The 14,354-nt window shown below is 28.1% G+C and overlaps 1 protein-coding gene across 1 annotated transcript; it reads left to right on the top strand.

The window, feature by feature from the left end:
• Positions 1-4,041: 4,041 nt before the first annotated feature.
• Positions 4,042-5,025, top strand: LOC124911663 (adenylate isopentenyltransferase 3, chloroplastic-like). The gene has a single exon (XM_047452175.1). The coding sequence runs from the start codon at positions 4,042-4,044 to the stop codon at positions 5,023-5,025; it is 984 nt and encodes a 327-aa protein (XP_047308131.1).
• Positions 5,026-14,354: the final 9,329 nt, after the last annotated feature.

The raw sequence follows: 14,354 nt of genomic DNA on the forward strand, positions 1-14,354 counted from the left end.
AACCGAACCGATTTGAATAAATTCGAATTCGGTTTATTCGAATTCGGTCGGTTCGAATTCGGTCGGATATTCGGTTTAGACCAAATATAGAACATCACCTACCCATAAGATATTTTTTTTAAAAAGAGTTAACAAAATAAATAAGTTGTTAAAGAGATCTTATCTACTTAAATTATAAAAAAAATATAAATCACGCAAACTTAGCTTAACGCTAATATATATTCGACAATTAAACGACGAAAATAAAATAGTGTCGCCGACGACAATATATGGCGGTTGAGACGTGTTGACAACTAGAGAAATTGGAAAATGAATTAGGGACTATGGATTTAATGTAGGGATCTAGTAGGAGGTCCATGATAATTTAATATAAATATGTAATAAGTTATATAATATATAATAAAAATAAATAATAAAAATGAATTCGGTTTTCGGTTTGGTTTTCGAGTTGAAACATAAACTCGAAAACCAAACCGAAAACCGTATTTGAATTCGAATCGGTTTAAAATTCGATTCGAAAACCGAAAATGTATTTCGAATTCGGTTTATTCGAATTCGGTGAATTCGAATTCGGTCGGATATTCGGTTCAGACCAAATATTGAACACCCCTAATTATAATTGACTTTTCAAAATATGCTCTTTCATTCTTGATTTTTTTTCCGTTTTATTTTTCTGTTTTTTCACTTCCTAAACTTTCAAGATTCTTTTTTATTTTAATTTTATTTCCTTAAATCAACCTTTTACCTAATATATATATATATATATATATATATATATATATATATATATATATAGATAAATTTGGTTCAATATTTTCTTTCCTTACCTACCATCAATCTAAGACAACTCAACAACTTTATTTAAACTTCCACCTAAATCAATTGGCCCATTGAAGCCACTAGTGGAAAATAATACTAACGAATTCACTTTTATCATAATAAGTATTTTACCAATTATTATAAAATTTAGACTAGAACACTCATTTATATTAAATAACTTTCATCTTAACTAGCATACACACTCTTCCTATATAATTCGGATTTGTCTAGAATTAGTGTCAATTTGCAATTCTAGCTATTATCTAATTAACTAGGTTTAAAAAAAAAAGAGAAAAAAGAAAGATATATATATACTAAGCCTCTAATTAAAAACCTAAAACACAATCATTTAATTTAACTTATATATAATTACTTTCATGTACAATCCATATTCATTATTTATTAAGCCTCTCATTTCAGGATTAATATATAACAAAAAGGCTTTGAACGATGAACATGTGATAATTCGTGTAATAACTTGATTTGTAATAGTATTGTGTTACTCTACCGTATATAATATTTTGGTGGAGTTGTAGTTTAATGAAAAATAGTCATTTTTTCAATAAAAATAAATCTGGAATGTCTCAATCAAATTAAAGGTTACCATAAGAAGTCGGCTCAAAACTCTTTAAGGTCTAAGAAGACTATATTTTTTTCTACTAAGTTAAGATTTTTTTGAACTTTATTGCGCTCCTATCTCCACTAAAAGATTAAGAAGAAAAAAAATAAGAATATAATGATTTGACTTCCATTATAGCACATATCATACAAATGATTATCCTCTTACTTTTTCTAGTCTTTTAGTACTCATCCCACAAAAGAAAGTTATCACTTCTCATGGTGGAAATGGTGGGTTAATGATCAGCTGAGTGAATGATGGATACAATTTCCCCTATCTTCTTATATTTAAAAAAAATTGCAATAATCCCATTATATATATATTTATAACATAAGTTTCGATTCAATATTAGCCTCCCTGGATATCCTAGATTCGAGACCGTCAAACGCTAAGTTCTGCTTATCTGTTGGATTGTTTAAGTGTGTTTACGGGTGATTACTTACTTACCAAAAAAAAAGGAAAAATAAATAAAAATAAAAATCAATTCAATGTTATGACTCATCTAACCGGCTTAATTTGTTTTTGTTTTTATTTTTTATTTTTTTATGTAATTGAACTCGTAACATTTCAGTCTTTTAAGTCAACTCTTACCAATAGGCTACCTTAGTGGGATCTAACCGACAGACTTAATTAGTTATTAACAAAAACAAACTCATTATAATAATAAAGTTGAAAAATGAAACATTTAGTCGACAATCAGCCGTTTGTAAGAGAAGTTTATTAATTAAATACCATCTGATCTAATCATTAACGCGTGGGGTGACTGAACATGCTAACAATTAACATGAATTTTATCGAATAACAAAATTTTCTAAACACCATGCTTTAGTTTAAATCATATTGTCCCTTCATGAGCATTAACCTTGAACATTAAACTATAATCAAGGTAGAGAGGGCGTGCCTCTGTCAACAGTTTTGTTGGAAACAAAACTTTTGTCTTTATATTGATCATCGATCATGCCATAAAATGGTGCCAGCATGTAAATCCATTATAACCTAAGTTAATTACTAATATAGGACGCCACTACCAAAAAAAAAACAGCTTCAACAGGCGTGATCAACTTACCTGGAGCATTACTGACAAAATTAATTAATTATTCAAAATAATATAATACACTTACTTGAAATGAGCATCTTCTCAATTTTGTTTTATGTATGTAACAAAAAATAAATTAAATAATAATATGTTTAATAGACATGTACTTAATACCTAATTAAATCTAAAATAAAATTATTAGGGTTGTTAGCAACTTTATTCCAAACATCAATTACTTGCCCATTTTTCAATCTATTTTCAAATTTCTTAGTTAGTGATTATAGGTTTAATCAGAAACAAAATTAATATTCTTTGTCATATTTTAAATAATAATAATATGTTTAATAGACATGTACTTAATACCTAATTCAATCTAAAATGACAATTATTAGAGCATCTCCAGCGCATGACCTGTGCCCGCATCGTAAAGCGTGGAAAAGGGCAAGTCATTGGTTTTTTTCATTTTTTTTTTGCATTGTAGATAAAAGAAAAAGAGGGTGTCCGGTCATGCCCTCTTCTGACTTTTTCATAATTATATAATATAATATATTATATAATATAGGAATATTAGTTATATATTTAATTATAATATTTTTTCCTACTATTTTTAAGTAACATTATAATAACGTTAAATAAATATATATTCTAAAGTTTTACTATAAGATAGGAATATTAATTATATATTAAATTATAATAAAATTAATTATATATTTAATTATAAAAATATTATAATATATTTTAAATTATAAAAATATATATTTTAAGGGTGAAAATTTTAAATTCTCCTATAATATATATAATACAGGAATATTACTTATATATTTAATTAATAAATATATATTTTAAATAAATTAATATATTTTTTATTAATTATATTAATTAAGACGTGAGTTTAAAATCAAATTAGTTATTTATTTAAAATAGTATAAATAAAATTTATTATTTAGATAAAAGGGCGGAAGCATTGGATTGTTTTGGCCAAGTACAATATGTGCCCGCTTTTCTGCTGATGTGTAATATTGATTTCACAAAATAAGAGGGCAGAGGTCTTGTGATGCTCCTAGGTTGTTAGCAACTTTTTCCAAACATCAATTACTTGCCCATTTTTCAATTTATTTTCAAATTTCTTAGCTAGTGATTATAGGTTTAATTCGAAACAAAATTAATATTCTTTGTCATATTTTAATGAAGCTTAAGCTTGACTCGATAACACGTGTAAAAGTTTTACTTTTCAAGAAATCATCAAAAGACTGATTTTATTAAAAATAAATGTAGGGGGTGTTTAATTAATTAAACCTCCATCATTCAACATATTTTTATAAGCATGGGGACTAGAGATAAATAAAATAAAAATATATGTCCTTTTAAAATACATCTTTTTAAAATCCACTCGTGCAACTAGCAAATGAAAATCAATATATAGAGAGATTCGTTATATAAATAGCTAGAGGTTGCTCTCATAAGAGCATCAATCTTGACTCTTTCTATATCTTTCCATGCAGATTCTTTAATTCACGTCAAACATTTCATTTTTCTCAATCTCTTATAAGTATCTAGTTATTCGAAAATGTCGACGAGTATCATGTGCAAACAAATGATTAAACCTTTGTTGAACATTACCTCTGGTGGTGTCGGAGGAACCCTAAACCTACAACTCCTCCGAGCTCAAAAGCCGAAAGAGAAGGTGGTGGTTATCATGGGAGCAACGGGAACTGGCAAGTCCCGACTATCAATTGATCTCGCCACACGTTTCCCCGCCGAAATAATCAACTGTGATAAAATTCAGGCATACCGTGGCTTAGAAATAACAACCAACAAGATAACCGACGAAGAAACGCGTAACATACCTCATCATCTCCTCGGAATAATCCACCCGAACGAAGATTTCACCGCTAATAACTTTTGCAGCATGGCCTCAACTGCGGTCAGATCCATAACAACACGTTCCATGCTCCCCATCATCGCTGGAGGATCAAATAACTATATTGAAGCCCTAATTAGCGACCAAGAAAACCAATTTCATTCCAAATACGATTGTTGTTTCATATGGGTAGATGTGTCCTTGCCCGTTCTTCATTCCTTCGTGTCCAAACGAGTGGACACGATGGTCGAGAAGGGAATGGTCGAGGAAGTGAGAAACATGTTTGACCCAAGGGCAGACTATTCAATTGGAATAAGGAGGGCGATTGGCGTGCCCGAGTTCGATACATATTTCAGGATGGAACATTCTCTTGATCACGATGAAGAAACCAAAATCAAGATTCTAGATAAAGCTATAGCCAATGTCAAAAGCAATAGTTGTAAGTTGGCTAGCCATCAGACCGACAAGATTAATCGGCTCAAGAATGTTATCGGTTGGAAGCTACACCGAATAGATGCCACAAATGTTTTCATGAAGAAAGGAATAGAAGCGGATGAAGAATGGGACAAGCTTGTACTCGGACCAAGCAGCATGATTGTGCGCAAGTTTCTTTTCGGTTCTGGTTACATGGTCCATCCTGGTTTAAGACAAGCCATGGCGGCTGCGAGATCAGTAGAGATGGTTAAATAAAATACTAGTTATAAATGCATCCAGAATCGAAGGGGATGAAGTATGGGAGAAGCTTGTACTTGGACCAACCAGTGGATTGTGCGCAAATTTCTTTTCGGTTCTGGTTACATGGTCCATCCCGGTTTAAGACGAGCCATGGCGGCTGCGAGATCAGTAGAGATGGTTAAATAAAATACTAGTTATAAATGCATCCAGAATCGAAGGGGATGAAGTATGGGAGACGCTTGTACTCGGACCAACCAGTGGATTGTGCGCAAGTTTCTTTTCGGTTCTGGTTACATGGTCTATCCCGGTTTAAAACGAGCCATGGCAGCTGCGAGATCAGTAGAGATGGTTAAATAAAATACAAGGACTTATAAATGCAGGCATCGAACAGTTTTGTGATGTTTTGTTGTCTAAAGTAATGGTAGTTCATATGAGTATATGACACATGCATGCATTTAAAAGATTTTTAGGGTGTTTATTGATTATCTACTCACCACCAATTGTGTATCACATAGGTTTGGGGAAAATATGGGAGAAAAGTCAAATGTAGAAAAAAAAAAGAAAAAAAAAGTTTGTGGAAATTGTGTAGACATGAAGAAGAATTTTAAGGTCTCTATCACCTGGAAAAGAAATATTTGTTGGAAAGTAAGTTTGCATATCCATTATTAACTCGTTTTTATTTTATTTTTAATAATTTGTGTGATAACTTGTTTCAAACATATTTAGATGTTTCAATTTTTTGTCACAATAAAAAATTACTTATCATGAAGTAATGAAAATAATTCCAGCCTTTTAAAAAAAATGTGATTAGTGTAGTTACTCATAATCTATATGAAATGTTCAATAATTTGCCAATTAATTATGTTTATACCAAATAGAGCAGCACACTTCTGTATATCTACAATATAGTTGAGCATGTATCAATCCAAGTTAAGGCTTTTATTTGATACCTCTTCATGATGAATAACACATCTTCTTGTAATCTATATGATTTGAAGTTCTTTTACTTAAATGTTATAAAATAAAACTAGATATCACTTCATATTTTTAAATATTCATGGAAAATTATATAAATATTAGTTATTTAAGCTTAACGATATAAAATATTTTAAGAAAAATTATTACATTTTTTTAGAACTCTGGGTTCCGTTTCACTTTTGAGTGGATTAATCATAATGAATTAAACATATACTTAACAAATTAACCAGACGAATGAAACTCGAACTTAAAACCTCATGGAGGCTAGGGATATCCACCTATTTTTGTTGCTAAGTTAGAAGAGAGAATAACTAAAAAATGTTAACCATTGACCAAAGGAAAAAATAAATAAAAAGAACACATTTTAACGAGAATAAAGGTCCTCGAGAAGTTCAATAAATTATCTAACTGTCTCAACCGGTTTATCCAATGAAATATCACCGGTTATCATAATAATATAATTATGTATTGAACGTATCAATCGACAATGATCACTGGACATTTTGTGGTTATTTTAAAACCAAATGATCCACCGGAAGATAAGCGGGGTAAGGTCCAACGGCTCCGACCAACCGAACTCACCGTCTCCATCCACATTTTTCAACCGCTAACAATAGGTTCCGGCATAACTTAAAAATAAAGTCAGATATTACTTTATATAAATTAAAAATACAAATTATAATAAATACAAATACAAATAAGTAAATAATATAAGATCAAACCAGTGAAAACTCAAAATTTAATTAAATAAAAACATAGAATAAATCTTTTACTGCGATTTTAAAAGTATGTTACAATAAAAGAGGGAAGAAAGTCTTATTCATTGTAAGAAATTTGAACTAAAATAATATATTATAAGGTTTTAAGTTCATTTTTATCATTCCGAGTGATTGAAAATATCCATGGGTAAATATTATTTCACATGGAATAAATCTTTTATCAGATCTACCACCACAATGGAATCCTTATAAAGCTTTTGAGACCCTACTAATATAATGAAAAAATGAGTTCGATTTAGTTTGCTGTTCAAATAACAGCTTTCTGATTAGAAACAAAAAAAAAAGCCTTGGCTATCTTTAAACCTCATAAAGTCTGATTAGAAAGAAAGGTTAAAAAGGTGAAAGAAGTTGATTTATTTTCAAGTAGACAATGATTAGTGGCGTTCGCATGACTTATAATAGTAATAGCCAATTTCATATGTGCAAATTGATGAGGATGATTAATAATTCCAGCACCACTATCACAAAATAACCATTTTTTGCTGTAAAAAAACCTTCAATATAGTTCATCTTTCTTTTACAAAAATATAAGTAGGATTCAAATAGCTGCATGCACTAATTAAGACTATATATATGAGTCTGGCTAGCAATAAAGTCTGATTTGATTAAGATTGAACCATTGTCAATCAAACCATCATATATTTCTCATTGGAAATCACATGGCCAATATGTTATATGTGCATGGAATCCAATATGAAACCCTCTAAAAGTCTAACTAAATTATCCATTTGTTATCAACTTTTCATAGTAATCATATTGTTCATTTTAAGAATTAACTTGTAACATTCTTTTGTGTAGAATGAGTAATGTTGGAGGTAAACACGACTTTCTAAAATATTTGTGTGGAACACTGAATGTTAGGGCTAAAACGTGGGTCCATATGGTAAAGAAATCACAATCAGGACTTCGATGATTGAATTGTAAAAAGATTTATTAGAAAAATGAATAAAATCTTTATAGAGATAAAAAAATTGAATGAAATTCTGTCTATTAAACTTGTGAAATAAGAACACGATCACAAATTATATATAGTAAAACAAAACCTAGACATTAAATAAGAGAACAAGACTTTCTAAAATATTTGTGTGGAACACTGAATGTTAGGGCTAAAACGTGGGTCCATATGGTAAAGAAATCACAATCAGGACTTCGATGATTGAATTGTAAAAAAGATTTATTAGAAAAATGAATAAAAACTTTATAGAGATAAACAAATTGAATGAAATTCTGTCTATTAAACTTGTGAAATAAGAACACGATCACAAATTATATATAGTAAAACAAAACCTAGACATTAAATAAGAGACTTGAAGAGTCTCATTTACTAGAGATAATTCAAAAAATATGGATAATCGAAGAGACTCTTGAATAATGAAAAGACACGTTTATTATTATTATCACTTTAGCTTCTAACACTCCTCTTTAAAGTGATGTCCGATGAAAATAGTCCCAACTTAGATCGTAGATCTTCAAAAGGACCTTTAAGTGCTTTCGTGAAGATATCAGCAACATTATCTTCACTATTTACTATAACAATCTCAATGATTCCCTCTAATGTGTTTTGTCCTCGCATGAAACACAGGACTTGAAGCCAATTTAATAGCACTCAAATTATCTCCATGGATAGGAACTGGCTGATCAAACTTGACATGAAGGTTCTTGAAGAGTCTATGAAGTCATATGCACTCATGTGATGTGTGGGCTGATGCTTTGTATTCCACTTTTTTCGTAGATAAGAATATCGATCCTTACTTACTACTACTCCAAGATATGCTAGTATTGTTGTTTTTTGGCACAATTAGAATGTCACATCGAAAGATGATGAGAGTGAAATTAGTTTCTTAGTATATAAAAGAAATTATATTCACAATTAGAATAAATCTCATTTCGGAAGATGATGGGAGTTGGGGAAGTTTCTTTTAAGTTTCTTAGTGTATAAAAGAAACTCTCCCCTCTTTGGTTTATTGCACCCAATATTTGTATCTCTTCTTCCTTATTAATTGACAGCCTTAGTGCTCAGAAACGTATGCAACATTTTGGCCGAACCCGTTATCAAATTTTATTAGTGTATTCTTTCGTTTGTTTCTTCTTTTGTTTCTATCAGGGTTTTTCCCAACAAGTGGTATTAGAGTCGAAGGTTTGTCTTTGGCATGGCAACTGAGTCTTCAAAAGGGATGTCAACTCTTTCGTCATCCTGGACGAGGACACCGATGTCGAATTTGAAGTTTGCGGTGGAAATCTTTGATGGAACTGGGCATTTCGGCATGTGGTAAGGTGAGGTTCTAGATTGTCTTTTTCAACAACGTCTAGATGTTTCTATTGAGGTCGGAAATACATATGGTATAGAAGAAAAAGAGTGGAGTATCATGAATCGATTGACGTGCGGAACAATTCGATCATGCATGTCTAGAGAGCAAAAATATGCTGTGAAGAATGAAATTTATGCACAGAAACTGTGGCAAGTATTGGAGGACAAATTTCTGAAGAAGAGTGGTCAGAATAAGCTCCTTATGAAGAAGCGGTTGTTCCGGTTTGATTACCAGTCATGTACTACTATGAATGAACATATTACTAAGTTTAATCAATTAGTAATAGATTTGTTAAACCTTAATGTTATGTTTGAGGATGAAGATCTTGTTTTGATGTTGCTATCATCCCTTCTTGATGAATTTGAACACTTAGAAACAACGTTACTTCATGGGAAGAGAAATGTTTTTTTGATGTTATAAGTTCTTCTTTATATATTCATGAATTGATAAAGTAGGATAAAAGGAAAAACAAAGTAGGTACAGAAGATGAAGCATTGATGGTAAGGGGTCGTCAGCAATGCAAATAAAAAGGGAAAGAAGGAAGATCTAAAAGTATAGTTGCCAAAGATGAATGTGTTTGTTGTCATGAGAAACGACATTGGAAGACTAACTGCCCAAAGTTGAAGAAGAAATAGAAAAATTATGAAGATGCAAATGTTACAGAAAACAAAGGTGATGTAGATTCAGAATACTCTTTATCGATGTCACACACAACATCACATCCTAACGCGTGGATATTGGACTCAACATGCATTTATCATATGACACCAGTTCGAAAGTGATTTTTGACTTTAAGGAACTAGATTGTGGAGTTGTTTACATGTGAGATGCTAGTCATGTAAAATAAAAGGGATAGGTTTAATCAAGCTGAGAAATGATGACGGATCCACCAGAATTATCAAATGTTTGGTACATACCAAATATGAAAAAGAATCTCATTTCTTTGGGGGCCCTGGAGTCAAAAGGCCTACATGTGAAATTGGAAAATGGAATTCTTATGGGTAATATTTGGAGCGCTAGTGATGTTGAAAACTATCAGAAAAAGTAATAATTTGTATTACTATCAAGGTAGTACAGTTAATGGGACAACAAGTGTATCAACTTCTGGGAGCAGTAAGGAATTAAAAACAACAAAGCTATGGCATATGCGATTGGGGCATGCTAGTGAGAAATCTATGCAAAATCTTGTCAAACAAGGATTGTTGAAAAGTACAAAAGTTTGTAAATTAGATTTTTGTGAACATTGTATTCTGGGAAAACAAAGGCGAGTAAAATTTGGCACTGCTATCCATAACACCAAGGGTATTTTGGATTATGTGCACTCAGATGACTGAGGATCTACTAAGACCCCTTCTCTTGGAGGTAGATATTATTTTGTTATTTTTATTGATGATTTTTTACAGAAGAGTATGGGTGTTTACTATGAAGAACAAAGATGAAGTGTTTGAGATTTTTCTTTAAATGGAAAACTCAAGTTGAAGACGAGACATAAAGAAATATCAAAATTCTCCGAACTGATAACGGTGGAGAATACAAGAATGATCCATTCCTGATAACGGTGGAGAACTATTCTCATATAATTCATCAGCATGATGAAAAGAACTCATACTCGATGATGTATTTGGCAAAGAATCAATAGGAGCATCTTCTTCATTTTTTAGAACTTCATCCATAATTTATGGCTTCTACTTCCTGGGATTGGTAAGAGACCTGCGAGTTCGTCTATCAGACCTAGCCTTGCTGCTTGTCGATGGCCCCTTCAGCACATTCTTAGGATCATCAGAGAGGACTTGAAGGACGCCCCTTTCCCGATTAACAACACTGGACGGGCGTGTACCAGTCATTGGAAAGATCAAGCGCAAACTGCCTAATCTTCAAATCAACCACAAAAGTTGGAATTTTACAGCAAAGGATGGGCGCAAACAGCACGATTGGAAACCAATCGCATCGGAACAGGGGCTTGAAGATAATTGCTCAAACAAAAAGGGTTTAAGCAATTTTGGAACGATTTGTAGCTACGAAAGCTTCCTCCAGACCGAACACTTTATTCAAACGGCGAGAAAGAAGTTCAATGGAGATCTACCCGCGCCTCACAGTGTAGTTTGATGTCCCGACCGAGATCCGAACTAACCTATAAGCGAAAAGTGAGGAGAGGAGGGCGACTGACGCCGATTCGACGTTAGGTCTCTATAGAAGGGGGTTTTGACGAAATGCTCCGATCGACAGTAGGAAAGAGACGCACCTGCTGGAGAAATTTGAGATCATTCCGACGTCGGAAGCTCTGGAGGCGTTGATGTGCCAGTCGTGCCCGAAGTGAGAAAAAAATTCTCCAGAGAAAATTTCTCTCTTTAGATGCGTTTTTCGAATGTGATTTGATATATTTAGTCAATGTAGTTAGCATCTACTTGATAAATTTAGATAAAGAATATTTAAAAACTGTTTAGTGGATATTAAGTTATTTAAGAAGTTCGACGGACGTTCAATTAGAGTTTAAGAAGATTAGATATAGAATTGTCAGTTATGTCAACTCTTTTCTTCTGAGTTATCAAAGCTACTCTACCTAATATACATATATATTTTTTTTTCTCTTTTTCTTTTATTTTACTTTCTTAAATAAATAAATATTTAAAATTATATAATTATTATATATTAAAATTAAATTAGGAAAAAAATATTTTTAATTAAATAATATATATATATAAATAAAGAGAAATTTGAGAGAGAGAATGATGTGTCACTACATATCACTATCACTGGTTGAAAAAAGGATCAAATGTGAGGAGAGAGAAGAGAGATAAATTATATTATTTTTTTGATTAATCAAATTGCGCCACATCATTTTCTCCCAATTCACTCCCTCAAATTCCCTCCCCAATCATTTCTCAAAATAAATATATATAATAATTTTTAATTTAAAGTAATTTCTCTATCTAAATGTATTTATCTTAATAATTATGTTCTCTTTCCTTTAATATATATATATATATATATATATATATATATATATATATATATATATATATATATATATATTTCTTAATATATCTTTTTTAAATTGTTTTAAAAAAAATGTAAAACGATATCATTATTATATATCGGAAAATAAATTATGAGATAAATATTTTTATATATATATATATATATATATATATATATATATATATATATATATATATATATATATATATTGAGAAAAAAATGAAAATAAAAAAATTATTTTTTTAATAAATTTATATAATATATTGAGAAAAATTAGGATAAGTAATTAAGGTAATTTATTTTTTCTAATTTTTTTAATTAAAAAAATAAATTAATTAAGAAAAAGGAATGATGATAGTAAAAAATAATCTTATCATCAATATTATATAAATATTTTTTCTCTTAATATATGTATAAATAATTATTTTTTTAACATATTCAATTAAAATATGATATACATATAAATCAAAATCAAAATATGATATACATATAAATTAAAATATATATAATATATATATATATATGATAATAGAAAATATATATAGATAAATATAAATATAAAACTCAAAAATTTAATTAGTATTTAAAAAAATAGTATGAAAAAGTATGATATAAATATTTATATATAATAAATAAATATGTAACATTTTATATTTATTATATATTAAAAAAATAGGAGAAATATTTTTATTTGAATTAGATATATATATGAGAAAAAAGTTAAATTTTATTTTTATTAATAAATGTATATAATATATTAAAAAGAATTATGATAAAAAATTTAATTATTTTAATATATAACAAGAAAATATTTTTTATTTAATATTAGGATAAGTGATATAATTATTTTTATTATATTTTGTATAAGTATGAAAAATTTATATAATATATATAGTTATTCAAAATTTAAATTATAAAATATATATATAAATAATTTCAACCTCTTACGTTTAATTTGGGTAAAATAAATACAATATTTTAAACTCAAATTATTAATACAATATTTTTATTTAATATTAAGATAAAAAAATATAATTATTTTTATTATATATATATATTAAATATGAAAATTTTATATAATATATAATTATTAAAAATTTAACTTATAATTTATACATAAAATTATAAACACACCCTGATCAGAAAAACTAAAGATTTACTCGAGTAATATAGGGCCTAAGTCCAAGATCATGCCAAGATGTGAATGACTAAGTACAGTTGGAATTGAGAATGCTCAGTTAATAATGTTTATTGAAAGATAGTTTAAATGATATATATGAGTGCTAAAGATTTAATAATTCATTTTTTTTGTTAGCATTAAAATTATTATTTATTTATGTATATATATATATAAACTATAAAATATAATAAATATTTGTTATTTTAATTATATTTTTCTATATAAATATGTTAAGTTTTAAAGTAATCAAGATTTTTTTATTTTTTTATTTATTATTATACAAAACAAAATAAATTATTATATAATTGAAATAATATTAATTACCATATCTTTTTATATTTAGTTATATATATTTATTTAAAGGTTGGTAATGTTTGAAATGAAATTAATAATAATAAAGTTCGAAAAAATGATATTGGTGGTTAAAATATATAAATCATGTTTGCCCCAATTAAAAATATTTAAAAAAGAATGAATATTAATATTTAAGGGTACTAATATTAATATATTTTAAATAATTTTGAATGTACATTTATATATATATATATATATATATATATATATATATATATATATATATATATATTTATATTTATATTTATATATATATATATATATATATATATATTATAACATTATTTAAACTAAAAAAAAATATTATGTATTTGAAATAATATTTTATAAATACATAATATTTTATAATTGATTAAGAATATAAAAATAAAATATAAATTACTATATATTTTTTATATTAATTATTTATATATAAATATTTTAATTACTAAAAATCTATAAAATATAATAAATAGATAATATATATTCAAATAATAAAACTAAAAACTATATTTAATATTATATTTTGAAATATTTTAAATATATACTAAATATTATTTATTTTAATTTATATTATTCTCTATATTTTTTACACAAAATACTCGAGTATTAAATTTTTATTATTTAATAAATTTTATTTTTTAATAAATAAAAAAATAATAAATATATATTTTTAAATGTATTATTAAACATAACATGATATTAAATAAAGTTTGAAATTCAAAATGAAGTTGTTCATGCATGCATGCATGCATCTAATTAATTAAATAAATAAAGGAAAATAAA

Source organism: Impatiens glandulifera, chromosome 1 (genome assembly GCF_907164915.1).
Source record: "Impatiens glandulifera chromosome 1, dImpGla2.1, whole genome shotgun sequence".
Lineage (NCBI taxonomy): Eukaryota > Viridiplantae > Streptophyta > Magnoliopsida > Ericales > Balsaminaceae > Impatiens > Impatiens glandulifera.

What these genes read in the sequence shown, in the direction of transcription:
- LOC124911663 (XM_047452175.1), top strand. Translation starts at nt 4,042, where the DNA reads ATGTCGACGAGTATCATGTGCAAACAAATGATTAAACCTTTGTTGAAC.